The 27,178-nt window shown below is 40.4% G+C and overlaps 1 protein-coding gene across 1 annotated transcript in view; it reads left to right on the top strand.

Annotated features, from left to right (window-relative positions):
• Positions 1-27,178, top strand: part of MED13L (mediator complex subunit 13L) — a 92,486-nt gene that overhangs the window by 7,647 nt on the left and 57,661 nt on the right. Inside the window, exon 3 of the mRNA XM_039725798.1 lies at positions 3,811-3,894. Within this exon, the coding sequence (XP_039581732.1) occupies positions 3,818-3,894 (77 nt within the window). The 5' untranslated portion in view covers positions 3,811-3,817. The remainder of the gene's footprint in view (positions 1-3,810; positions 3,895-27,178) is intronic.

The raw sequence follows: 27,178 nt of genomic DNA, 5'->3' as shown, positions 1-27,178 counted from the left end.
TGACTACATTTGTGCACAATATTCAGGGTGAAGCTTAACAGTTCCTTGCTCTGAGCCATATATATATATATGATTTGATTGCAGAGTTATTCTGTGATTAGTTAATACACTTATGCCCTTTTTCTTCTTAATCCAGCTATCACTTTTTAAGATTACTGAAGATTATCTTGTTCTCTAGGCCCAATGAGTGGGACATGGTATCTTGTGCTATATAATTTTATTCTGTTTGTACAGTTCCTCAGGTCATCATTACCTTCCTGTATTACATTCTAGTTCTTACAAATTTGGATATCTTCTTACAATTAAATGTTATTACACTATTCCCACTTTCTCTGAGGTTATAATAATAATAATAACAACAACAGAATAGAATGCACCTTTATGTTGCAGTAATTTTATAGAATACAGCCTTGGATATTTTTTCTTACAGAAAATAAGCAAATGGAGAACACTTTCATCTTGTCTCATTTAGTGTCCTGTTTGCTTTGATGTAGATTTACTGGTGATGAGGTTTGCATTATGTTCCCGAGGCTGTGTTTCCAGGGGGTGACCGAGTTACCTGTGTGCATATCCGCAGGGACAAGGATTAGTTGTTGTATTCCCTGTTTTCTATCCCATCAGTCTCTTCAGGGGATTTTTATAAAAGTTGTGGGCTACTTAGATTGATTGAAAGTATAAAAATTAAATTCCAAGTCTAGGATGTTCATTAGTTCTTTTGCAGCTTTATAATATAAAATGGAAAATTAATTTGATATGTGTTTATTAATCTGTGGTATCCAGGCAGCTGACTTTTAAGTGTAAAGTGGCTAATTTTATTCTTTGGACCCCTTTAAACTTGTGAAATAAATTTAATTTCTCTAATATATAATTTAATTGAAATTATTTGGCAGAGTTAGAAGAACTATTCAGCTGTGACTGGAAAATTCTTTTTCTTCCAGCAGTAGTTGGTGAACACACCTCGGGTCATGTCCTGAGAAACCGAAACAATTCACGTCACAATAAGCTGATATAATTCATGTTGTGATAATATGGTACTATCAATGTTGTGATAAGATTATATATGTTGTGATAAGATGATATGATTCATATCATAATAAGCTGATACAACTCCTGCTGCAGTCCCAGCCTTCGACATGAGCATCCTCTCACTCCTTTGCTGACTGCAATTTTTACACTTTCATAGTTGAATTTAATTCAAGTTATTCAATTTTATGTATTTTTTTAATTTGTGTGCTGTATTAAATCTGAACTTAACATAATTATTACTTCATTTAAAGTAACAGCAACATGTGTGCAGGCTTTATTAAATAGCACTTCAAACTTTAAAGCCCTATTTTACCCGGTGTTTAGGAAAAGCCCCATTAATACAGCAGAAGGCTCCAATCCGTTCTGGCCCATCAGTGCCGGGTGGTGCCGGCGGTTGGGGTTTTGCAGGGTTTGGGGTTTATTTTGTGTTTATTTTGCTGGAGGCTGAGGGGGAAGGAAATGGCAGGAGGAGGAGCCGTGAGGGGGGAGCGGCCCCTCATGGAGGAGCCCGAGGGACCTGTGGGGACAACTTGGGGACAACTTTGACCTGACCCTGGCAAAGGCAAGAAAAAGGGCCTTTACACAACTGATTGTGGGGGTTATATATATCCCCCCCGCCCCGGTTATGTTTAGTTTATGGTAATTTGCAGTATAGAAAACATTGCAAGATTTGAGGGATGAGTACTCAAAATATTACGGTGTCATTTCGTAACAATTGGTGTGCCCTTGGCAAGTCATTTTTTCATGGAAAAATCAGAAATTCAGGAGGTCAGGCGCCAGTGAAGTGCTGGAACAGCTGCGCTGCTGAGGGAGGGATCACCCAGCCCTGAGGAGGGAGAGAAGCCAGGACCTGCAGAGTGTTTCATGTCCTTATATCATTAACTAACTGCTTTTTATGACCGTATATTAAGGGTTTTTTTGTCACAAGTCCATTGTTACAGCTCACTGTGAAAGACTAGTTACCTTTAATGCTTATACAGCAAAAACAACCATACTTTTGTTAACTGCTCACCCAGCCGCATCTGAGATCGCGCTGCTGCAGGCACGGCTCTGATTTTATAGGGATTATTCCTTAAATAACCCATGATTTAGTTTAGCATGGAGGGTTGACTGATTTTTAAGGACAAATCTTCCCATGAAGACTTTTTTTCTAGGAAAGCAGCATTAGCTTGAGGCAGTTAAACCTGCTGTGGTGAGACACAGCGATGTGGCATTGAAGTGTGTGTGATGGGAAGAGTTTATTACATTTTTTTGCTACTACAGATTATTTTCTTTAGGGATCTGATGTAAACTTCACAGACTTCCTTTTGTTTGTATAAAACATGCTGGCACTGACAGACTCTCTGATAGCAAATATTTCCTAGGGAAATAGTTGCTGAAGCTTTTTTTCCCCACTTCTACTAATGTCTTTAGATCTCTGCTGCCTTAGCTTTCATATTCAGTTTAAGATATTGGTTATTCAAGTGAAATGGATTATTTTTGCTTTAACTGAGAAAGTGCTGGTAGAATTTTCTTCAGCTTTAACTTTAGAAAGTCCTGCCAAGTTTATACAGAAAAATTAGGAGCATATTAGTATTTACATTGTCAGTCGTCCATTTCCTGTGTCTTCTAGGTATGCTTTTGAAGTGTAGATCACACAGCTTTTTTGAACCTTGCAGAATGTACTTGCCCAGAAAGTTTCATGTGATTTTTAGATTTTTTTTTTCCTTTGTTTTGGCTAATCTCTAGCAGCTGCTATAGAAATAAACTATTGGAAGACTTAGAAGAAGGGAAAAATCCAGTTCTTTCATCTAAATAGAAAATACTGAATAGATGTGAAATGTATGGGCAAGGCTTGCATATTACTTGTAATGGTGTATAAACCACTAGCAACAAATAACCAGTTTTACAGAATTTTGGAAGCATATTATTTACCTTACTGAAAAATATGCCTTAATTATGAATTTCTGTGTGTGGTCCCTTGGGCAGCATGTTCAAGTACACGTTTAATGTATGAGGCATACTCAGGGTTGGCAAATTGCTCCTGTGATTCATCTGTACAGGTGGACCTAGAAAGGCACCAGGCACTCCCTAACTTGTCCATTTAAATTGGGTATTGATCACTTTGAGTCCTCACTCTTGGAGTTTTTTTTAAGAGGAATATGCAGTTTCTAAAAAGAAGCTGTGGACTTCCAAAGGGACCACAGAAAATGGAACTTACTGCTCTAATTTTGGTGATGTGGGAGTATATTCGATGAAGTGAGGTTTCTGACAGAGGAAGCAGTAATTGTGGGAGTTTCAGCACCTGAAATCATGCTGGAGATCACGTGAAGGGAAAATGGAATCCTTGTTAATATTTCCTTAGTGCAATTTTCTGTCATTCCTATACTGTACCATTTACATGCCAAAAATAAGGGAATGCATATTCTTTATCATCTGAAATCTGAAAGACTGGATAGAAAAGAATCAGTACTAATGAATGCCCTTTGTTCCAGAGGGGGAGTGTGAAAAATAGAATAAGGGATCAGTCGGCAAAAAGAGTAGCACAGAGTGGAAAAGATTGTGGCAAAGGTGAGGGGAAAATGCGTGCGTGAAGTGCAGCATCAGTGACAACATCATGACATGGGAAAGGGATTTTTTGTGACTGATGTGGGAAAACAAAAAGTGGAGCACAAGACCTACAAACTTGTATTTCAGTCTGATTGAAATGCAGCTGCCTAATCCCTCAGAGTCACTGTCTTCAAAGACTCCCTTTAATTACACTATAAGATGTAACTAGTAATTGTTGCTGTAATTGTTTTCTAGATGCCTGATGGATAAAAACTTTGTAAGAATTGGGAAATGGTTCATACGGCCCTATGACAAGGATGAGAAGCCAGTTAATAAAAGGTAAGGAGATCTCTACATCAAGTCCTGCTCCTGTCAGTGTTGTGGATTGTGGGATGGTAATTGGATGCTGAATTTTGGTGGTAGTTTTCCCGCTTCTTTTGCCGTGTAACAAGTAAAAACACAGACAGCGTGTTCACATCAGTAATACATAGAAAGCAATTAAGTTAGTTTTCAGGCCTTGTTATGATAATTTAAGATAAGAAGGCGAGGTTGGTATTTATCCATTAGCTCCACAGAAATGTCACATTTATTAATATCTTTTGAGCAGCATCTGCATCTTCCTCTCATTATACAACAGAATTGCAGGCAGTTATAACGAATTATTTTAATTTCTGGACACTAAACCCCAGCCTGACATTTTAAGCAGTAAAATAAGTCGTCTATAGATTTCCTGATTTATTTTGCTTAAAGATGCCACCCTCGATACAAGGCTTTCCCTGCTGAGGCAGGCTGACAGATCAGACCTATAGGAGTGATTAATGTGCTTCTCCCACAGCAACACAGCTATGGAACAGGGGTAGCTGGCTCCACTGCTCGCTATTTCCTCTCCAGCTCTAAAGGTTACAATGTTCTCAGATCTTCTGGTACTTGCATTTATAGTCATCCGCTAAACAAGTTCTGTCAAAAATAATCTGAGTTAAGCTGAAACACAGATTTTCTAACGGGAATCATTTTGACAGAACTGGGTTAGGAAGTGACTAAACACGCAGTTATGCTGGGAGATTTGAAGGTAATGAGCAGTGGAGATGAAGTGGGGTGGCAACTTCTTCATCCATCCAGCACAGCTGCAGTCACACGGCGTCTGATGGCAGGGTGGGGACAGGTGGAAATCATCCTGCACATCAGACCTGTCTTTTCCCTCTCATCATGATCTCACTGCAAGGTTTAGCTGCAGAAATGTGACAGTGCAATGCTACAAATCATTGGCTTCCTTCTGTAGCAAACTTGGTGCAAAGCAGCTGCTTACAAACCGCATTTGGTTTTGAGAGAATGCAGGAATTAACCGTGGATTTGTCTCCTTTCTAAACCCAAAAGTGTTAATGTAGCTTGGAGTTACCTGTTTTGTTACTGTTTACTTTGTGGCTGAACTGTGTGCGTGTAACCTTTGATTTCACATTGATCTAATGGCAAGGAGCCATGGAAAGGTCCAGGTTTTTCCATACCTTCCCCTGTCCTGGCTGTGCGTAGCCACCTTTCTCCCTCGTGTTTTCCCTGCTGCTGTTCTGATCATACCAACCTCAGCTTAATTTTCTGCAAGATTAATTCCCTTAAGTGACGTAAGTAGGGGTCAATTCCAGTTTCTGGAAAAGAGAGGCAGCTCCTTACAGCCAAAGCTGTTTGTTTTATCCACGTCATTGCAGCCTGAGTGCTCAGATTAAATGTGCTTGTGAGTCTCGTGCCTGTTCCTGGTGTGTATCAATTTAATAAATTAAGCATCTGATACAGTAGATGATGTCTGTCAAAAACAGCAGCAGCACTGGCGTGGAAGGTAATATCACCTTAGAATCCTGACAGATTAGTAAGTCCTGTGTCTGATTTACATGTGTGTAACACAGATCAGCCTGCATAGTGAGGCTTCTGTAGGGGATAATTGTGTTTGTAAACACAAGTGCAGTCTGCACATAAAGAAAGCTGGCCTGGAAGATGTCACAAAACCTGAGTTCATGTTAAACTGAGTTTGTGTTTAAAGTATTCCATATATCAATCTGACACTGAGGATTTAGGGTTGGAGGGTGCACTCTTGATTTGGAGAAGATAATGTTTGTTTTTGGTTCGGGGGGTGTTGGTTTCTCTGTTTATTTTTAGAAAGTTCTTGTCACTAGAGATCCTTTGGCTATGCACCATTTCAAAAGTGTTTATTTAACAATAATAATTGTGCCTAATGTGAAATAGGTTTTGTGTTGTTTCAGGTTAATTTTTTTTTTTTTTTGCTATAAATGACATGAAATTAACTAATCTTCCTGAAAGATTGCAGTAAAGACTGCAAAAATGGACAGTAAAGTCAATCGTGGACAGTAGCAACAAGGGAGGCTTGGGGGACTAATCTGTCCAGACACCTTTTATTTAATCTTTTAAGCTTTCTCAACATAGCACAAAAAGCTATCTTCACAAATTGATTCATGTTAATTCCAGATAAATTCTTTGTGAAGCTCTTGGTCTAAGCAGCAGCTTGTTCTAGATAAAGCAATAAGGAATACTTGCAGAAGAAAGAGGCCAACTGAGGATGTTTAGGTATTTTAACATAAAACCTTTATAGCCAAAAAAAGGCATTTTGTAAAATATTACTTAAAGCCATGTTATTCTATAAAGTAATAGAAATAAGTTGCATGTGTGTGCAGTGATCAGATTGGAGTCTGGGAACTGGCAGTCCCTGTTGAAAACACCTGCTCTGTTCTCCTCGAGTGTGGGAAGAGATCTGTATGGATATATCCCCCCTTGAAGGTGGAAACCAGCAGGTGTCTTTCTGCTAAAGAAATAGAACTATCTCTAAAGTCTGCTTTTCTCCTTTTTTGCTTGTGGCAGAGCTGCTCATCTCAAGTTTCCAATGTCTAGAGTTACTGATGCCATTTCAGGAATACACTGAGAAGTCCTGGGCTGGGTGTAAATGAACAGGGAAGGAGTTAAAAGTCACGGGCTGCCTTTCAAGGAGTAAAGTCCTTCAGGACCTGTGGTTTTTGTGAATGGCATTAAAGAAGAAGAATGGGAGGGCTGTGATTTCAGAATGAAGTCAAAGATGAAGTGGAGCATGGCAGTGACCGTGACCTACTTATGCTGAGATGTGAGAGGGAGGCCTGAGAACAACAGAGGGCCTGGCCTGCCTTCCCAGGCACTGCTGGGAACTGAGTGCACGATGAGCTTTCCTGCCCTTCCAGGAGGACTGAGGGAACAGCAGAGGGGGTTCAAGACAGATCCCTGTGTGCTTGTGTTTTGCTTTGCTTTCAGTGCAGACCAGATGCTTTTCACATGAAATTTAGTGTAGAACTTCTGGGTTTCCTTTCCCAAGTATCTTCAGTATTATGTGTCACTTCCTAAATAATTCTACACATTTTATTGTCATCCTACAGCAGTAGAAATAATCATTGCCTTCAATTTCCTGGGAGTAGCCATAGGACCTATTCAAGGAATAGCTAAATCAGTGATACCAGAGTTGACCCTGAGCATTGCTGCAAGCTGCTTTGTGCCATGCCAGGAATTCCTGCCAGTCAGGTCAGTTCTTCACATGGAAACATCAGAGTTGGGGAGCCCTGGAGAGGAGCTGCTGTGCCAGGAGCAGTGGAAGCACCAGAGCACCTTGGCTGAATCCCACACAGAGCTTTGCTCCTGGCACAGATAATGTCTTCTGGCAAATGGCACTCAGGTGTTTCATTACATGGTGACATAGTGCAGTAAAAGCACAGTAAAATAAGTTGAAGTGCTCTATTTAAATTTTTATGAAGATTTGAATTCCTCAGCAGAGAAAAGTAACTGACTGTGCATGTGCAGTTTGCTGTGATGTAGCGAGGGGGGTTTTATTTCCTTGACTCTGAGAAAAAGAAGTCTTATAAGTTATTTTAATTCTGCACATTTGTGTACTTATATTTTACCCACCTTAAAAAATTCAGTAATGTGATCATATATGTGCTTTGAAAATGGTGTCTAGTGATGCTATAGTAATATATATGTACAGTATTGCCAACATCATTATAAATGAGGAAAGACTAGGCAGCAAAATAATAAAAATCAATCTGACTTAATTTTAAATAATGTGTTCTTATTCCTGACTTGTCAAAGTAAATGTGGTAGAAATATGGAGTAATAAGAAAGACTGTGTATTTTCAAATAATTCTTCATACCTCTGTAAAAATAAGCTTTTCTATTTCAGTTTAAGAGGCTTAGTTCCCAGAGAAATATTTTCATATTTTCAAGGTTTAAGTTCTGAAATGTTATGTTCATCTTTGCTGAGTTTCTTCTGAGGATTACTTATGGTTTCAGTAAAACCGTACACCAGGTTGGTGTGTTATATCTGTGGCTGGTGTTATTTTAATTGGTAATCTTGTGTGTGCTAAAGCTGAATTAACTCTTACTTACTCTGAAAAATTATGTAGTGTACCCAGTGTGATATAGTCTGCATTTGTATTTTAGCAGAAGGACTAGTTCTAAAATAGAGATTTTAAAATAGGTGTTTCCACATGCATATTTCAGGCAAAAGCTGCAAATCTATCGAGGTGATATCCAAGGTGTTTTTGCTATCAACATGTTTATGTTTATAGACTTTTCCAAGCAATTTAATATCATTTTATTCAAGTGTATTAATCTAATACCACTAATAAATATAACATATTTTTATGTTTTGTAGGCAAAACAGCAAAATATTATTAGCAGCTTAGGGTTACTTAAGGATACTATTAAGATGTTTTGGGAAAAGGCTATTCAAACATTACCATTTTAATAACTATTATCTATTCTTATATATGCTACTGGTAGTCTTGGATTATTTTGTGTGTTTGTATTTCTGGAAACTTGTATGTAAAATTCTTGATTGAAAATGTTAGCACACTGTGCAGGGAAAAAGCATTTTGGAGTGAACATCTCAATGTTCATGTGCTTTATCACCAGAGTAACCTTCCAGATATGCTATAAATTAAGGAGTATGTGATATTCAGTTGTCTTTTTATTGGTTTAATAATGAAAATAATAAACCAGTATTTTGTAAAAGCTGGTAAGAGCCGTGCTGGAGTGCTGTAGGATTTCCCCTGCCCGTCCGGAATGTGTGAGCCAGTTGGCAGCGCTGTGCCCGGCTGTGCAGGGCCACGCCGGGCTCTGTGCGTGTCCTTCGGGGGGGAACCGAGCCTCGGGGCCCGGCCCTTTCATCTCCTCTCCTGGCTAAAACCATTAAAAGCACAGCAGCACAGCAACCCCAGGCACCGATTCTTCGGATTCCTTGCCCCTTGCCAATCAGGATAACGTCCTGGGAACAATGGAAGGGCTCCCCGCATGGGGTCATTGGTGAGATGTCACTGGAGCTTCCAGTTTGCTGCATGTCGCTGCTTCAGGCAGTTCAGGTGATGCTGTGCAGTGTCTCACCCTGCTGTTTGCCGAGGGCATAGACCTGAGCCAGCCACCTCACATAAAGCAGCAGGGATGTTGGTAGGCGTGCTGGGGCTGTTCAGTCATGTCATAGCTTATATTTTAGTGATAGAAGTGAGGTATAGAAATTGTTTCTTCACAAGTGCCACCCTTGTCGTGGTAAGAGAGGTTCTGTGACTGGAGTGACCCTGTCTGGATTGTGTCGGTGCTGCTGCTGCAGCTGGTGGGGCACTTGCCCGCTGTGTCTGCAGTGCCTGTGTGGCTCTGGCAGCCAGCAGGCAGATCGGGGTCCCTCCCTTCACACCGGAATTCCCAGCGGCAGGCAGCAGGGTTGGTACTCACAGAATAATCTGGTGTGGCCGACTCTTGTAAAAGGATCTGTGCAAACTCCAGGTGTTTGGCTCCTCATGAGCTTCCAGCACAGGAGACGGATACTCCTGACCAGCATCCCCCAGTCTGAAATGAACTGGTAGCAGAGTTCTCATCCCTTTCTGTCCTGAGAAAGAAGAATTCCATCGTGCCTGCTGTTTTGCTGTTTCCAAAGGCACCCTCATCCCTGGGCAGTGTTTGAGCCAGGACAGACAGTCAGGGTGCTGTCACAGTGTCACAGTCTGATCTTTGTGAGGTACCTGAGACTTTGGATTGCCTTTTCTCCTCTGAAATATTCAGAATCCGTATACTTTCAGTGTGTGTTTGTGACTACCACCTCCTTGTAGGATTTTGGGGAAGCACATATCCAGGATATGTGTGTTAGGGTATGTTTCCATGTGTTTCCTCTTTTACCATCTCAGGGGGGATGTGCTGGCACTACTTTTGTGGATTCCAGTTTGTAAGGCAGAAGAGTTGTCTCTGCAGTTTTGAAGTTAAGGATCTTCTTTACTGATTTAATTAATGTAAATGAACAAATATATAAAGTGGATCCAGTAATATTTAACTTCTGGATGCTGTAAAACCTTTTCTTGTAGTTATTTTTTTTGGGCAATGGTATTTATATATATAAGGTTATTGGAATGCCTGTGTATATTCTAAATATTTGCATTATTTAATGCAATTGATTATCTTCACACTTTCATAATTTAAAAATATATAGTTATTTAAATGATTGAAATATTTTGCACGAGGAGTGTACAAAATGCAGGTAGTTCAAGTAAATAAGTTGCCTATTTATCTGTTTCTTTCCTTTTTCATGCCCTATTTTTATTTCTATAGTTTAGAAGTTACTATCTTCATTAAATGTTTTTGGATACATTTGTGTCAGATACTTGAACTTCAGTAATTATATATGAAGCCTGGCTTAATCAGGACTTGGTGACCAATTAGTGCAGTCCTACTAAAGTTTAAGCTCCTTTTCTCATTATGCACTCAGTACTGGCACTGTGTGTAAAGGATAATCTAAGTGCCCCTGATGTGCTGTTAATGAGATTTGTCAGGGCTCCCAGTTGCACTGTCTGCCAAACACAAGTGTTGTCACTTACTGTATCAGTAATGAATTGACTTAAGGGCTTCTGTAGATATTTGGAGGGCCTTAGTTTGGAATATTTAAATCTGTTGCAACTCTAATTGTAGGTGCAGTGCAGTTCTGCTCCCTGTGCTGCAGGAACCTCCAGGAACAGGAGAGAATGGCTTGCCTGGGTGTCTAAAAATTAAGCTGTATTCAGGGCTTAGATTGTTTTAAAATCCTCATATATAGTCTTGTGAGTTTTGCAAAAACATTACCACTGTGGGGTTTGTTTTCAGTCCAATTCAGTAAATACACTTTCTCATATTCACAAATAAAATCGGTGTGTGTGTGTGTCTGGGCTGTCTGGATTCCTCAAGGTAGGATAGACCCATTTGTCTGCACCTGCATGTGGGCAGCCCACAGTCATGGCACTCAGTGCATTTATGTCATGTTGCCTTTCTGAAAAATCAATAAACATAAAATGTTGTTGTAATAAATCAGACTGCATTTAGTCTCTCAACTCTACCCTGTTAATAAAGCTAAGAGTGGATAACTCCTAAGGAGCAGACCTTTTTTTCCAGGTGCCCAGCAAGATACTGTTCCAGCATTGCCAAACTAATCTTTGTCAATGCTGTGCTTGGTGCTGCCATCTACTGCCATCAGGTCGGGGCATGCAGCAGGGATCAAACCTGTGGTCCAGGCTTCTTGGCTGTGATCACATCTCTGCAGATTTGCTGTTATAAGGCTTGGATGTGGATACTGTTCTTCAGAATGGGAAATACTGCTTCTGGGGTAGCTTATGTGAGTTACAGAGAGTTTGCACTACACGGGGAAAAGGCTCTTGGTCCTGACATTTTGTGTGCAGAGATTTCTCAGTGAGTATTTTGGTCCAGGTTCCCCTGCCCAGGGAATTGCAGATGAAGTATCCTGTGATCCCAGGCCACACCTGTGGCAGTGCCTTTAAATCATTGGTGGTCCCTAAGGAAAAACCCAACAGGAATTCCTCATGCACCACGGATTTAGCAATGTCTGTGTGAAACTCACCTGTGTGAGACTTGCAAGATACTTTCTTCCTGCAGGAGTAGACTTCTCCCTTTTCCCTCCACCCTTTCTTCTTGCCTTGTTGTTCAAGTTTTATCTGGATTTCTGAGAACCAGTCCAGTTTTGGACTGAAAAACAGTTTTCTTACTGTACATTGTGTAATGCTGGCCATCTTTAAGTGCAGCAATGTGCTACTAGACACTAGAATTTTCTAGTAAATGGAAACTTGCATGGCGGGCTGTTGCCTTCCCCTGGTTTCTGTCAGTCTGAATGTCATGGTGACAATTTTTGGAGTTTTCTCCTTGGAGGAGTGGAAGAGGGAAGGCATTCTGAGCGAAGTGGGAGTTATGGGTGCCTATGTGAAAGATCCAAGGACTTCCAGAATATGGTCCCACAATTGATGATGTGACGTGGCCGAATGAGAGACTAATTCTGATGGCTGCAGGCATGGCAGGACTGGGGAGCAGAGTCTTGAAGGACAAGGTGGTAATGCAGAGGTAGATTGAATTTTCCACCAGCCAAGGGGATTTTCTGTCTCCTGAGGAAAGCAAGCTGCAAAAATTACTTGGAGGGATCTCATCTCTTTTTAATCTCTTCGTGTTGCCAGCTGTTAAAGACACGGGGAACTGCAAGTGTTTTTTGGATGATGATGTCAGTACATCTAATTATATAATTTCCATCTGCTGACTGGAAAGCTGATAGAGAAGAGCTGAAGGAATAACATAAAATATCTTCCTTTGTTTTCCTTGTTGAAGGATCCAACAGTCTAAAATATGGAACTGGATGTCTAATGTACAGAATTCTCTCTTTTCTACATAATCTGAAAACTAGGAACGTGTATGTTTGCACACAGTGTTGCTGAAACCATGTTTAGATCTGACATTTTGGAGAGCAGTTCCCTAGGACAGACACATACGGAGAAATTATTTACTGCCCTGCCCAATTCCTAGAAAAAGATTTAATTTAGGAAGGAGTGGAAATGTTGCCTGAAGAGTATCAGATTCTGCCTACTTTGGCCCCAGCCATGAGACAGAGTTAGCATTTGGGCAAGTCAGATAAAAATCAGTGTAATAGTTACTCTGGGCATTTCAGGAAGCTGCCTACGATTATGTGCTTCTAATTTCTTAAAAAGGAATATACCCAGATCCTAAATAATCCCTTACCATAAAAATTGTCTCCAGCAGTGGTCAGAAATGGGACAGCTCAGGGAAGAGTCTTCAGATCATGTCAAGAATTCAGTTGTTTTTCTGTACACTCGGTCAGGTTCCTGCTGGGTTTGACAATACAACTTGACATATTTTTATGTTCAACAACTGTTGATGAATTTTTCTTTTGTGCATTTAATTGAGTTTGAACCCACACAGACTTTTAGCCTGCATAAATACTTGTTGGTAATTAATACCATAGCTCATCTATGCAATGGGTGGAAAAAAGGTAGGGATTTTTGGTTTAATTTTTTCATCCATTAGTGTACTGTAGGGCTCCTACTTCCTGTCTGATGGAGAGAATGTAACTCTCTATATCCTTTTTTGTCTCAAGCCTTTTGATTTTAGTACACATCTGCTCTCTCTGTTCAGTACATCTCCTTCACAATGAAAACTCGGTATGTTCTTTGTACAGAATTATTATTTTTGCCTCCTGTTCCTTTTCTTTGTGTTTGTTTCTATTGCATTTAATTTTGGGTTTTTTGGTGGGTTTTTTCCCCCCTATTGTTTTTTTTTTCTTTCCCCTCATCCAGTCTCTGACTTCTCTGAAGTTGTGCTAGTTGTACTATAGTTCTTTGCCTTAAATTCTAGTTTTTCCAATATCATAATCAGAGCAAAATTTGTTTCCTTGTGCTGTTTGCCTTCTTCTTTTAATTTTCATTATTTAGCTGTAATAATTGTGACGTCTCTTTTAAATGCAAAGTTAAGACAAGGACTGTGTCTCAATACTGGAAGAAATCAAAGAGGGCTAAGTGATCTCAGGAGAGGCACTTAAGTAGCTGTAGTGTTTGTATAAGTGAGAGAATTAAAAGAACTAATTAAAGTAAGCTGGAGCACTTTATGAACTGCCCACACAGACCTGTTTAATACAGTTCAGTCCAAACTTGAGGCACTTGTATTGATGGTAAAAATTACAGAGAAAAAAATATCTCACTGGTGGAAGTTAGCACAGAGAAAGCTGTTCTAAATGAAGGAATGAAATATTGTGAACCAGTTGATTGGGAAATTCTGCTGGCCAGTGAGTTTAACTATTTCTCCCACCCTGTGCATTATTTACAGGGGCTCACACTGTCAGTGACACCAAATCTCTCTTCTCTTATAGTGGCTGTTCTTTGGAATAAGGGGTGCAGTGTGGCAGGATTTGCTGTTGTGCTGCATTATTCTTAAGGCCACTCTTCTCACAAATCCATGAGTGTTCCCATTTGTGACACACACACACACACTGGTAATTTCAACTGCATTTCCATTTCCCTTTATGTAGCATTTATGATCTTTGAAGATTCATTTTGGATGTAAATTACCAGTTCAAGAGTGTAAAAAGAGAAATCTATTTAATGTTCCAATTTTGAATGACGGTTTTGCATGAGTGGAGATGATTTACTTTGAGTTAAAAAATAAACCAGTCAATCCTTTTGCAGTACACTGTCACAACAGAGATCTTGAAGTAAGAGTGTTAGTTTGGTGGGGTTTTGTTTTGCTCAAGTTGCAAACAGCAAACCATTGTTTTGAGGCTGGACTGACTTTGGTTTATTGCATGTTTTCCTGAAAATTCTTTTGATTACATATTTATATTTATGTACATATATATATATATATACATCTTCATGTGCTGCAGCTTTGTCATTTGTGTAGTATTGCAGAAAAATCAAAGTCTCCTGGGGAACAGATGGACCAATAAAGTCTCCCCCAAACCTCCACACTAATTTTAGAATCTATTTCTGGTACCATGCAATGAACAGCAACAAAGAACTAAAAATAGCAGTGCTTTATTTGAGGCTGTCCTGATGCCTCTCTGCTTTTCTGGGAGTGTGCTTTGTGTCCCTGACGTGCTCGTGTGACCTGTCTGCTACTTGGAGGTGGATTTTTTGCAATTTGCTCCCTGTCATGGTCTGAATTGCTCTAATAAAGCTGAGCACACAGTTTCCTTGCTGTAAAACTCCAGAGATTAAACAAGGAAGAAGTGACTTCCACCACCTCTGGAGCTGGGGCATGTTCTGTCCTCACTGTGCTGGGTTACAGGAGCTTCGGGACTGCAGTTGGTTCACACTTCAAGAGTTTCTGAGATCTTTTGAGAAGGTTCAGCAATATTCTCTAAATGAAGACACTGATTATTTAAAGAAATAATGTGGACTAAAGTATTTCTAAAATAACAATATTTTCTGTAAATGTGAATAAACAATGAGAATCACACCTGAAGTCAAGTACTTAGGCAGTTGGCAATGCTGCAGTAATTTCACCTGTCTTTACTCTTTGTGGATGCATCCTGCACTGGAATTCCTTTGCTTTGTCTGAAGTAGTGAGCCGACTTTATTGATGTGATTTTACTGTTAAGCTTTTAAACATTATTACTTTTTCTAAAAGTCTCTATAAAAGCCAGTCAAGTGAATTTTTACATACTGCGTTGGTAGCGTGTTAAACCAAATAAATAGTTTAAAGCAGTTTCTAGTAAAAAGCACACTGGAAATGTAAACACGTATTAAGCAAGACAAAGATGTGGTTAGTTACACACACAAACCAACCAGGAGATCACAGAGAAGCAGCCCTATTTATTAAACAGTCAGATGGCACTGCAAAATAATATCGGTGTCATTGTGCCAAAAGCAGCAGATTGCCACCTGGGCTGGGTGAAAGAATCATCTCTGTGCTACTGTTCCAAAATCTGTAAGAGATTTTTATGTTGTAGTTAAAAATCTTGGGTTTGGAGGCAGTTAAGAGCATGTCTGTAATTTAATGTGCAGGTAGCTGCTTGTAGGGTTTGCTGGCACCATTAGGCACCTACTTAATGTTTCTCTTAGTGAGAATTGGGCATTCTTTGTTTCTTCAAGATCCTGCTTGGTGTCTTTTTCTCTCAAACAGCAACCAATTGCTTTTAAAATCTAGCTCTAGATGTAAGTCCTGTGTTCAGTGAGTAAAGGATATTCAATCCAACTGGAGTTCAATATGAAAGCTTTAATTTTGTCACTCCTGTTTACTTTCCTTTGTAGCTTCTCAAGTAATTCTTGTTAAATGAGTGAGGCTAATCCACCTGTTTCTGAGAGTGGCAATAGAAATACATATTTTTGAAATGTTTCATTATGGATAGAATTATTTAGCTCTGCATTCATGGGGCTGTTTGTGTGCGTGTGCACATAATCCCAAGCCCAAATTTTATGCACACAGTTTCTGTCAGCATGTTAGAGAATATGGTTTGTGGGCAAAACCCCTGAGCTGACACACTGCTCTTCCTGGCTTTCTTGTTTCGAAACAATTCTGGAGCATCTGTCATTGTTTCACACAATTTCCTGTAAAGCTGCCTGTGGCAGTTGCACTCATTCTTTATTACCCAAGGGCTTTGCAAGCTATAAAATAATGTATCTGACTACCTAATAGCCTAATATTCAGCTTTCCCAGGAGAAGGGGGAGTGGAAAGCTGGTTTTACTTTCTTTTTTGCTGACCATGCAAACCTGACCCTCGATGAGGTGCTTTTATCTGTGTTGTCAGTGAAGTCAAAGGATTTCCTGTGATAATGGCTTTTCTAGCTAGGAGATGGCTCCTTCCATGCTCCAAAGAATGGCTCTGATCAAATGAGATTCAAGTTCTGCCTTAATACAAATGGCATATCTGCATGTGATTATCTTTTTAACAGCCCCTTGTTTTTATGCTTTGTTTATTAGTTGAGAGGCCCTTTATACTGAAATAAACTGTAAAAGCAATCCAAAAATGTGATGCCTACGGATGCTGGACTGTGCCTGTAGATCCTTGCTGCATATGCACACACATTACATCATCCCTATAGATAGAAATGTGTTGCTGCTCTTGTTTTCAACTAGATTTTTTGTTAAGGAGAATAGTTTTCAGATATTTTTAGTTGAAAACCAAAATGCTTATACAGAGCCTCTTTTCTGTTTTGTAGTTGAATAAATGAATATTTTTATGTCGATTTTTTCCTATTAAAAAACTGAAATAACAGTAATTAGAAGTAATTTAAATTTCCTAAGCCTAATGGAATCACCTTAAGATCAATATGTGGTGAACACTTCACTCTTAGTTCATTTTGCATGACAACAGTTCCATTGGGGTTACTTATAAAACCTTACTAAGGTATGTTTGAAAAATTGAATTATGCTTCTGTAGATTGGGGCTGGAAAACCCCAACCACAGACCTACTGTACCAGTACACCCTAAAACTTGGTGTTTTCAACTACAAACAAACCCCAAACACAACAGAAGACTTGTCCTAAAATATTAAGAATCGTAGAGCAAAGGAATACTTAACCACACTTTAGGTTTCTGTCTTTCAAGTGAGTTTCTTGGAAATAGAAGAATGTTGCTGTAGGTTTGAGGGAAGCCTCGTGAGTAATGACAAGTGAAGTGCTCAGGAGCCAGGATTTGGGGGTGAACTCCTCCCAGGGAGCACCAGCAGCACCCAGCAGTGCAGGGAGCTCTGATCTGCTGGAGCTGCAGCCCGAGGGCTCAGCTGCACCATCAGCTACAGAGGGCTGTGTGTGATGCCTGCTGGTTTGACTGCTCTGCCTCCTTCCCTGCGGTTGGATTCCTTCAAGTTCTTATTTAAAAAACACTTGAGCTGCACATAATTTCAGGCTATCACATTCCAGTGAAGCCATTGTAACCACATGATTGTTTAAAGCTATGTCCTGCCTTCCCTGTCTGGCTGAATTAGGGTACAGTCTTCATTTGTACATTCCAAACCCATGAGCAGCTTCAAAGAGATGATTTTCCCAGCCCAGTCTGCTGCCAGGGATCCTCCAGCTTTCTGATCTGAGTGCAGAACTGTGGCTCTGTTTAAAATTGGGCAACTTTTGGCCTGCATCCTCAGGGAGGTGTTAGCTGTGTTTGGGGTAGAATATTGTGTGATGGGAGGGCTTAGCCAGCATCTAAGCTGCCTAATTCACTGCTGGGCTTTCCACTTGCAGAGCCCTTCAGCAATCCTCAGTGGGTATTAACAAAACCCCTCCTGCTGGAGTGACACATTTAGGAACAGGAACTGTGTATTCCTGTCCTTCTGTCTTGTGCTAAATGCTTATATTCACATGGTTTTGGGATTAATGTATCTGCTACCAGCCGTGCACCTCTGCAAACTTGACACTTCCCACCATGACATGGGGTTCCAAAGTACACAGTGTGTACGGAAAACTTTGGCTGGATTTCCTCACAGGATGAAGGGAGTTTGCTGCTTCCTCCCTACTCCCCTGGTGACTTTTAGATTTTGTCCCGGTGATTATTTGAGATTGCTGAGAAATGGCTGTGTATGTAGCTCTGTATGTATATTTATAAATGCCATGGTCTCCTCACAGTTGTATTTCTTTTTCCTAATTGATTCCATGGGATCACTTTGCTGGCAGAGTGCACACAATAGAGCTTGCATTTCAAGGAGCACTTCAAATATTTAGTTGTATTTTTAGAAGCTTAATATTATGTGTCAATTTTATGGCCAGGTAACATAGTTTTAAGTCAATATTTAGATTTTTCTTGTCTGCTACTTGCTCTGACCTAGTCTTCTTAACAGATAGTAGCATCTGAAGAATCTTAACAGATTTTACTAAAATTTTGTCTTTCAACAGAAGCACTAGGAAAACATTCCCTAATGGTTGAAAAATGTGAGCTGAGCTGTTCCACCCAGGCTATTTTAATATTGGTAGAGTGTTTGTTGTTGAAAGTAAGAAAGGAACTACCTAGTCTGATTCTTTTCCAAAGAAATAAATTATCCCAGTGAAGAGGTTTTATTTAATATCTGCCTCTCCACAGTCAGGTGTACTGAAGTGTTGTGTGGAGCAGTGAGACAGGGCTGGCCTCCAGGCAGTCACAGAAACCTCCCCTGAGGAAAACACAGGCACGGTTCTCTTGCAGAGCAGGGAGCAGACACTTCCTCCAGGAGTGGGGTGGGCTTTGCACCCACCCAGGTGCCTGCAGTCAGGGATGGTGCATCCTGCAGGACACCTTGGGCTGCAGGAATTAGTGAAGTTTATATTCTTTCATCAAGTGCTGTCAGTGAAGCAGCCAAGCCTAGAAAGTGGTTGAATTCAACTTTTTTTTTAAATGTATATCTGGTTTTACTCAAACTTTTCCTTTATCCTGCTGAGAATTTTCTTTAAATATTGAGATTTAATGTGGGCTCTAATAAAGGAATTATTGATTTATGAGTTTTACCTTTTTTTACTGCAGGTTTCAGAAAGAAATTGAACAACCTTGCCCGGAAGTACAGGGTGGGAATAGCATCAGGAACAATCCTAATTTTTTTTCTGGTTATGCTTTAATGTTGTTATACTTTTAACCACTTAATTCCACGTGGGATGACACTTGTTTGTGTGTTACAGGTGGAGAATACAAAGGTCTAAGGCAGGGTTGTCTTACACAGGCCAGCAGAATGAAACATAAACCTCTTCATCCTGCCCTCTGGAAGGGAAGGGTCAAATCCTGTTAGTGTTTAATCCAGGGAAGTGCTGCTGCAGAGTGGGAGCTTTTCCTGAGAGTCTAGAACTCACACCCAGATTTCTATCTGCCTCCATGCTGCCAAATTTGGCTGCTTCACTTGCAGTCTGTGCTTCTGGAAAGAGAGAAATCAGACAGAAATCTGTTTCTTCAAGTGACCTAAATAATTCTCCTGCTTCCTCTGCTCGGCTCTGTGTTACTCCGTTGCCTGCAACATTAATAGGATCAGATAATATCGGAGACTTGCGGGTGTTTTTTCATAATTATCTGTTTAACCTTGTGATTGAGGGTAATGCATCTCCTCCATCTGTTACTAATTCAGCTGAAGTAAAACTAGTTTGTCTGTTTGGAGGCTGTTGGAGCAAACGCTGATGGATAATCGTGAGGAGCCATTAATAATGTCATTAACTGACTTGGTGCCATCTTTAAAGGTAGAAATGGTTATTGATGCAGGCCACCAGTCTGTATTCTAGGTCAAAACATCTCAAAGCTCTGCTGATTCTGATGGATGTTTTGCAATCATTGTGTGAAGAAATTTTGTAGGTGCTGCTTCGACTTCCATATTCTAAACCTCGTCACCACACTTCACACTAATGAGCAGGCTGGGGAAAGAAGCCAAGAAATTAATGGACCATAGAAACTAAATTACCCTTTCAACCCTGAAGGAAGTCTTCCCTTGTGCTCAGCTCATGAACTGATCCCAACACAAGAAAAACAGAACCTGCTAAAGCCATTTGCTGGCAGTGTCCTACCTTGGTATTCAATCTGGGTAGTTTTATACAAAAACATACTGTGTCTTCTCTCTAAATAATTTTCCTAGATTTAGATTTCATTCAGACTTCCACGTGTGATAAAATTTGGCATCTTTCTGGAATGATTTTCCCCCCCTTCCTGCTCCTCTGAATTCCCATGGCTGCTGGAAAATTGAAATCCTTTCCACTTTATGGAGAGAGGTTTAGAAATGGAAATTTCAGGGCTAGCTTCGATTGCTATTGCACTACTTATCATCAGCCTTTATGTTACAGAAGGAAAAATTGTGAGGAAAAACACAGTTAACTGCAAAGTTCTCATGAGACACTTGTTTTTAGGTACTTTGAGAATCTTGGTATTGTTTGGTTAAGAAAAAAATGAAGCTGTATGGAATCCAGAAAATGTATTTTCTCACTTGGCTGAACTTATCCTTACAGTTCACTTGTTCTCTGTAGGATCAGTGTATGCATTTTTTTTATTTTAAACCCCTGACAAGGTGTTTAAAACCCTAAGACAGATGTCTTGCTTTCAGCAGCACTTCACCCTTCCCACCTCAGATGCTGACTGCAGTGACCCAACAAGTAGGAGTACTGAAAAATCTCTCTCTACTTAGGGTTTATGAAGAAATGAAAACCACCAAACCTGTCTGATTTTGGTGTAGCTTAAATTTGCAAAAATCCTGTATTCTAACAGTTTAAAGCAGGTCTTTAAAAGCTGTATTAACAGAAGAAGAGAACTCTTGGGTTATAGAGTTTAATTTCCAGTGGAGCTTTTGCCAGCATCATTGTGTCTGTGAGAAGACAGGTGGGAGCTCTGCTCCTTTCATCAGCAAATGTTCTCAAGGGCTGGCTGTGCTTTGGTAGAATTTTTACACCTAAAAAGCCTCCTGAAGTGTTCCATGCTCATCTCAGCTTAAGCTGGGTCATTGTATTTGTTCTCTTGATGTTTTTGTGGGGCTTTTTTCCCCAAGAAGAAATCAGTGAAATGAGTCAGAAGTGACAAGAAGTCTGGAATGAGAGGAGCTGCTTGTGAATCTCTGCAGTCACTCTGGATATTATTAGGAGTCCCAGAAGGAACAGCTTCCCTGGAAGCTTGGTGCAGGACTGGTTGTGTGATAGAAATGAGAATATCATGTTCCATCACTATGCACTCAGGCTTCCTTGTAGAAGGATCCATGGCACATTTAGCTGACAGTTTCCAGCCATTACAGAACTTATGCCTTACTCCTGCTGGGGTAAAACAACAGGAGATTCCTGCTGGATTTTGGATGCAGATCTCCCTTTGAAGCTGAAGGTGTACAAAAGTAATTTCATAAACACGTCATTCCATTTCCATCATGGAAATGTGTCTTCCTCTAGCAGATACCTGTTGAAAGTTCCATTTCTGTAAAATACAAAAATGTAGCTTTTTTATATGATGTTAGCAATTTGTGTGTGATTCTGATGCAGACAGAAACAAATTGTCTCATTGCTGGTACTTGCTGCAAATTGCTGGCCAGCTGAATAGAAAATGTTCACAGCTTCTGTCACTTAGGGATTATTGGCCAGTGTGACAAAACCTCTCACTTGATGGGTTTTAATGTTGATAAATTATATCTTTACACTTAATTTTTACATAAGGACTGTGTTCTTTGGTACTCTCAGTGATTTTTTTTTTCCTCTGAAAGCATGTCTTAAAAATGTCTTAGTGTGTGAAAGAGGGAAGATGTAGTTCACAGAATGCATAAGAAATGTAGGTACTTGGATCTTCAGACCACTGGAGTACCAAGAGGGTGTGAAATCCCTCTTGCCTCTGGGTAATACAGCTGGGGGGCTGTGTTGGGCATGGGGGCCTTCCCTTCTTTTTGAAGTTTGAGTGATTCCTGTCAAATTCTGTTGCTGATGATGGAAGCACAATAACATTTCATAACTTCAAGCTGCTGCACTGCTGCTTCTGCTCGTTTGTGCTTGGGACATGGTGTGTGATCTTTTGCTTCCTCCAGATCATAAATGTTTTGCTCCTTGGTTTGTTTTTGCTTCATTTGAGTTCTCTAGGGACTTTATGAAGTTGCTTAATAAAGTCCATTTCACAGAAAAATGTAGATGGAGTTGTGTACCTAAGTCTAAATGGTTGTGTTTGACCAGAAGTTACATTGATGACATGAGAATATAAATCAATTTCCTTTCCCAGCTCCAGTCTTTTAATCATCCAGCCTGCCCTTCAAGGCTCTCATTTATCTCATTAAAGTGCCAATCCTCTGTTTTTGTAGAAATTCTTTGAGTTCATTCATTCATGTACTCAGCCTTTTCTCTTCCAGGGGTAGGAATTTGATTCTGGTGGAGTCCTGCTCCAGTGAAAACTAATGAAGGAACAGATTTTTATGCATTTATTGGGTTGTGCTAACGTTTCAGTCTGCTCTAAGTGCCAAGAACACAGACACCTGAGAGGTGACACCCTTGCCCTGTCAGCTGGTCAGTGTTGGCAGCCAGTGCTGCAGTGGCAGCGGAGCTGAAGCAAATCCTCTGTGAGGCTGTTCATTGCTTGTCCGTGTTCTGTCCGCAGTGTGGGCCACGTCCTGGAGAGATTCCTGCACCGAGGCCATTATCTCTGCCTTGGGGCACTTAGACAGCATGAATGTAACTTTATGGATGTACCTAAAGAGTGATTTCCTACACCTGCTTTTGGATTTTGTTCTTGAAACAGGATGAGAGGGAACAAAAACCATTTTCTTCCATTTGGGCATTTTGCTTCATTGCTTACTGTAGCATCTTAACTTAATGAGGAAATTTTAGAGTCTTGTTTTTGTTTTACCTTTTTGACTCCTAATTTGCAGTCATTTTGTTGAATGTAGAATGATGGCAGAACCTTCTTTTTTTTTTTTTTTTTTGCTGAAACAGGACGTGTTGTTTCTTAGAAAACATTTCGTAAGCCAGTTGTTCAGGTGCTTTCTTTAAACTGATTTGTCTCTAGCTTCTCTCATCCAGGAGCAGTAGTATTTTTCCTCATGTTTCCATTATGTGGATTTATTGCTGTATATAGGAAGTTGCAAAATACTAATAGTTGGAAGTGGCATTTCTCTGCTTTGTATTTGGAAAGTTGTTCATTGCTAAATATTGAATTAGGACATTCAAAACCTTTTGTTTACACTATTGTTGGGCTTACTGGACTACATTGTTATTTAAAGCAGTTTTAATTTCTGTTATGCCAGTGCTGTTTAAAATACAAACAGGCAATTCCATCAGTGACACAAGAGGTGCTACAGTGGGATTGTTTATTTTGTCTTCTCTGCCAGAAAGGAAGGTGCAGTTCCCAGGGATGTGCTTTCTGCAGTCTGTTCTTTGAGGGAGTAACAAAATAAGATGTAACTGTAGGCACGGTGTGTGGAACAAGGAGAGCTCCCAGCAGGAGAGCAGCAGATCCTTTATAGCTCATGACACATTCCCTGCTCTTGGATGTAAAGCACTCCTGTGATTTTCTTTGCAGCAAACCCTTGACTTAGTCTGAATCTACATTCACAGTACCTATACCTCAAAAAAACCCAAACATGGCAAACCCCCACAAACAAAACTACTGTACTCCACTTTCCAGAATAAGCATCTTGATGTTTCCCTCTCTAAAAATAAACATATTTTACAAGCTTAGTATTTTCCTTTGTTCTGTGTCTCGTTAACTCGGTAGCCTATTTTACAGGCTATGCTTTCTGCCTGCCCAGAAAGTGTCAGATCCATTCAGAATTTTTTTTCTCAGTGGACTACTAAGAGAATCTTCTCTTGCTGATTAATTCCTTTAAAAATAATTTTAGATAAAATCAGGGCTAAGAAAATACTCTTTTAGGGTGATGCTTGTGCCACTTTTAAGCATTCTTGTCATATTTTGGCCATTTTCTATTAAATCTGTGGATTTTTGGGGGAACAATTTCCTCTTACACATTAGACTTCAATTCTGGAATGAAATGCAAGTGTGGCCTTGGCCTTGCTGCCATTCTCTTGATAAGGACATGTCCCTAGGCCAGTTCTGCCATTGCCAGGACAGTGAGGTCAGGGAAGTTTCTGAAACAGAATAAAGGACCTCGGTGGTACCTTTTTGTGTGATGTAGCCACTGCCATCATTAAATAATGGTATCTCTGCTTCTCAAGACCTTCTGCAGCACCTGAAACATCTCATTTTACACTGGGAGTTTTGAATAAGTCGCTGAGCATCAACAAAGAAGGCTTTTGTTTCACTGATGGGTAGATTGGGTGGGCAGCCTGGGTACTGAGGAAAAAGGGGAATAATTTACATGTTTTTTACTTCATTCATCTTCAGTCTTAGCATTTCCAACCAATTCCACACAAAAGACCATGCACTATAAATAACCTTCACTCTGACTTTCCTCTCTGCTCACCTGCATTTGCATGTCCTTGTTTCTGGAATTGTCAATGTATCTCCTGCAGTAGCTGATTGTGCTGAAACCAGGGAGCCTGAGCCAGGCCTGCGTACAGATGCCTGACATCTCTGTGGGAACAGTGCTGAGATTTTGCAGCTTTTTGTGCTCACACTCTCAAAAACCTGCTCATGTTTCCTGATAGAGATCAGGCTGGTGACCAGTCCCACCGTTTACCAGAATATTTTCAAAAGGAAGCCACCTCCTCTTTCACAGGTCAGGTAAACACAACATTGTGAAGACTCAGCCTGTCTTCAGGTGCCTGGAGTGAAAAAGAGCTATTCAGTGTTACCAAAAATTTCTGTTTTCTGCTTTCAGCTGTCTTCCCTTTGGAGCAGAGGTGGGTGCAGCTCAGGGCTGGTAGATCTCCCTGGAGAGCAGATTGAGGATGGGGTAAGGCTGCATGTGGCACAGAACCGTGGTCCACAGCACAGAGGGGAGGATGTGCCAACACAGAGACAACGTTTGAAGAGCCACCAGAGACTCTTGTTGATGTTAAAAAAGAGGAGAGGAAATGGATATAAAATTCCTTTTCTTGTGGTTCCATTTATTAATTGTAGTGTGAGACAGTTTCTCTGGGCTAGACAGGAAAAATTTGGATCCTGAAGGTGCAGACTACACTGAGGGGTATCACTGTGATTTCAGTCTAACTCATTTCCCTTCTCCCATGCTCACTGCTAAGTCCTCTGTTTTCTCTGTTCCTGGAACCTTCAGGAATAGGATGGTAACAGTCATAGCTGTAGCACACACTGGAGTTTGAATGTCCAGAAATTTTGGCAGCCTGTCAAGTGACCAGGTTGAGGAGGAAGAACCAGAATTGGGAAGAGGTTATTTGCTTTTCTTTCACTCTATAATTTAGTCAGAAATTAACAGTATTTCATTGAAAGCCTGAAGAGAATGTTTGACCTTGAGGAAAATCCTGCCAAATCTCGGTGACCTGTTAGGAATAATGATATTTTAGGGGTTGTCAGAGCTAAGTTTTGTGAACTTGAACAGTTTGAACACTATGGAGTCCACGTAAGCATGGCTGCTTTACCTTTTAACAGCTGGGTTTATGGAGCTCAGCTTTTCCTTGTGGGTACATTCCCTTCCAGTGCTGAGTCTGCTGAGAAGAGCTGTGGTTGGAAGATCAGGGCAAGCTGTGTGTTTTTTCCCCTGCATGCTGTCTGCATGTAGGTTTGCACTGTGCACTGCTGCTGAGCATTATACACGGCAGAGCAGGGTCATTTCTGTAATTAATAAGCTAATCCAGCTTTTAGAGCAATTTCTTTAATTTTATTTCCATGTTTGGGTTGAAGTCGTTCTGAACATCAAACAAACCTGTGCCACTAGCACAGGCAGCAGCACAAAACAAGCCTGAAAGTTTGAAGCACTGAGTTGTGTCCGTGGGTGAGAATTGAGCACAAAGCAGGGCTGCAGCACATTCCTGCCTCAGGAATTGTTTGGCCTGGCAGAGATCCTGAGTCAGCACTCTGGCAGCACAGGCCAGGGCACAGCCCCTGGGTTTGCAGGGCTGAGCCCAGTCAGGGCTGCACAAAGCTCCCACAGGTCTCAGGAGGGAGAAATCAGGAGCTGCTGGAGGTGGGGCATGGACAGAGATCCTGCTTTCCCTTTCTCTGGGGGTCACTCTGTGTCAGTGGCCCACGGTGGGTGGGTGCTGGCCACAGAGCTCTGTCTGCTTCGCTCACTTGGGCGGAGTTTCAGTCCTGCCAAGACAGAATTGGTATTTCAGGCATTTCTGTAAAATACTTTTCACTGCAGAAATGTTTTCTGCAGTGGTGGGGATGGGGTTTTTTCATTTTCTGACACAAACTTGTTCTTACGGTGGGTGGGTGCTGGCCACAGAGCTCTGTCTGCTTCGCTCACTTGGGCGGAGTTTCAGTCCTGCCAAGACAGAATTGGTATTTCAGGCATTTCTGTAAAATACTTTTCACTGCAGAAATGTTTTCTGCAGTGGTGGGGTTGGGGTTTTTTCATTTTCTGACACAAACTTGTGTCACATTTCTGACACAAATTCAAGAGGAAAATGAGGCAGAAAATAATTTATATTATAAGATTACTAGGTGGAACTGAAAACACATAATCTTACATTTGATACGAGAACAATTATTTTTCCTTCTCATGATTTTTCATAAATCATGTTCTTGGAACGTATTTTCTTTAGGTTTCAGATAATTTGTTTATTATTTGTCTATGTAAATGTTTAAAATGCAACAAGCTTTGGACTTTTGTACAAAAATAATACTTTCATTTCTATTTGAGCTTAATGTGGTTTCAGAAGCTTTTTTTAGCTTATTTGAAATAATTTTTCCTTTCAAGCTTTTTTTCTTGGTTGAGCACCTTATAGAAGGGGTGAAGTCCCTGGTTCATTTTCAGATTTACTTTATTGTTTAAATAGAGAAATTCTACCTTCATTCTGATACCTTTTAAGGTGTTATTTTGTGAGACAATAAAATGTCCTGTCCCATTCCAATATTAGTGAGATTGTGAATGGTTTTAATAGGAAAAAAACCTCAATATGTTGGGATTTTTTCCCTCCTCTTAGGATTGTGATGCTGGAGGTTACTGGTTTGGTGTCCAGTACCTCTCTTCCCCACCTGAGGAATGATTCCCTTGGTGACAAATCCATCTCTCCCTATCTTTGACACTGAATTATTTCCATGTGCCTTGTAAAATGAAGAGAGGAGCAGTAGTAGGTAGGTGAGGACTAGAAAGCAACAAAAAATAATTATGTGTGGCCTGCAATTGTCATTTAAAGCTCCCCAAATATTCAGGATGTGACTGGGAGCTGGAGTAGTGGAGATCAGAGAGTGAACATGGTTGACTGAATTGTGCATCTTTAATGCTTTGTGTCCCTGCTAGTGCAGTTCTTTCTCCATTGCTAAATGTGATTTGTGTGCCACCTGTTTCAACTGCAGTCACTCTCCAGGGACATCAAATGGGAGGCA

The sequence above is a fragment of the Passer montanus genome, unplaced genomic scaffold (genome assembly GCF_014805655.1).
Source record: "Passer montanus isolate IOZ18808 unplaced genomic scaffold, ASM1480565v1 scaffold57, whole genome shotgun sequence".
Taxonomy (NCBI): Eukaryota; Metazoa; Chordata; class Aves; order Passeriformes; family Passeridae; genus Passer; species Passer montanus.
This window is presented reverse-complemented; position numbering and strand designations above follow the sequence as displayed.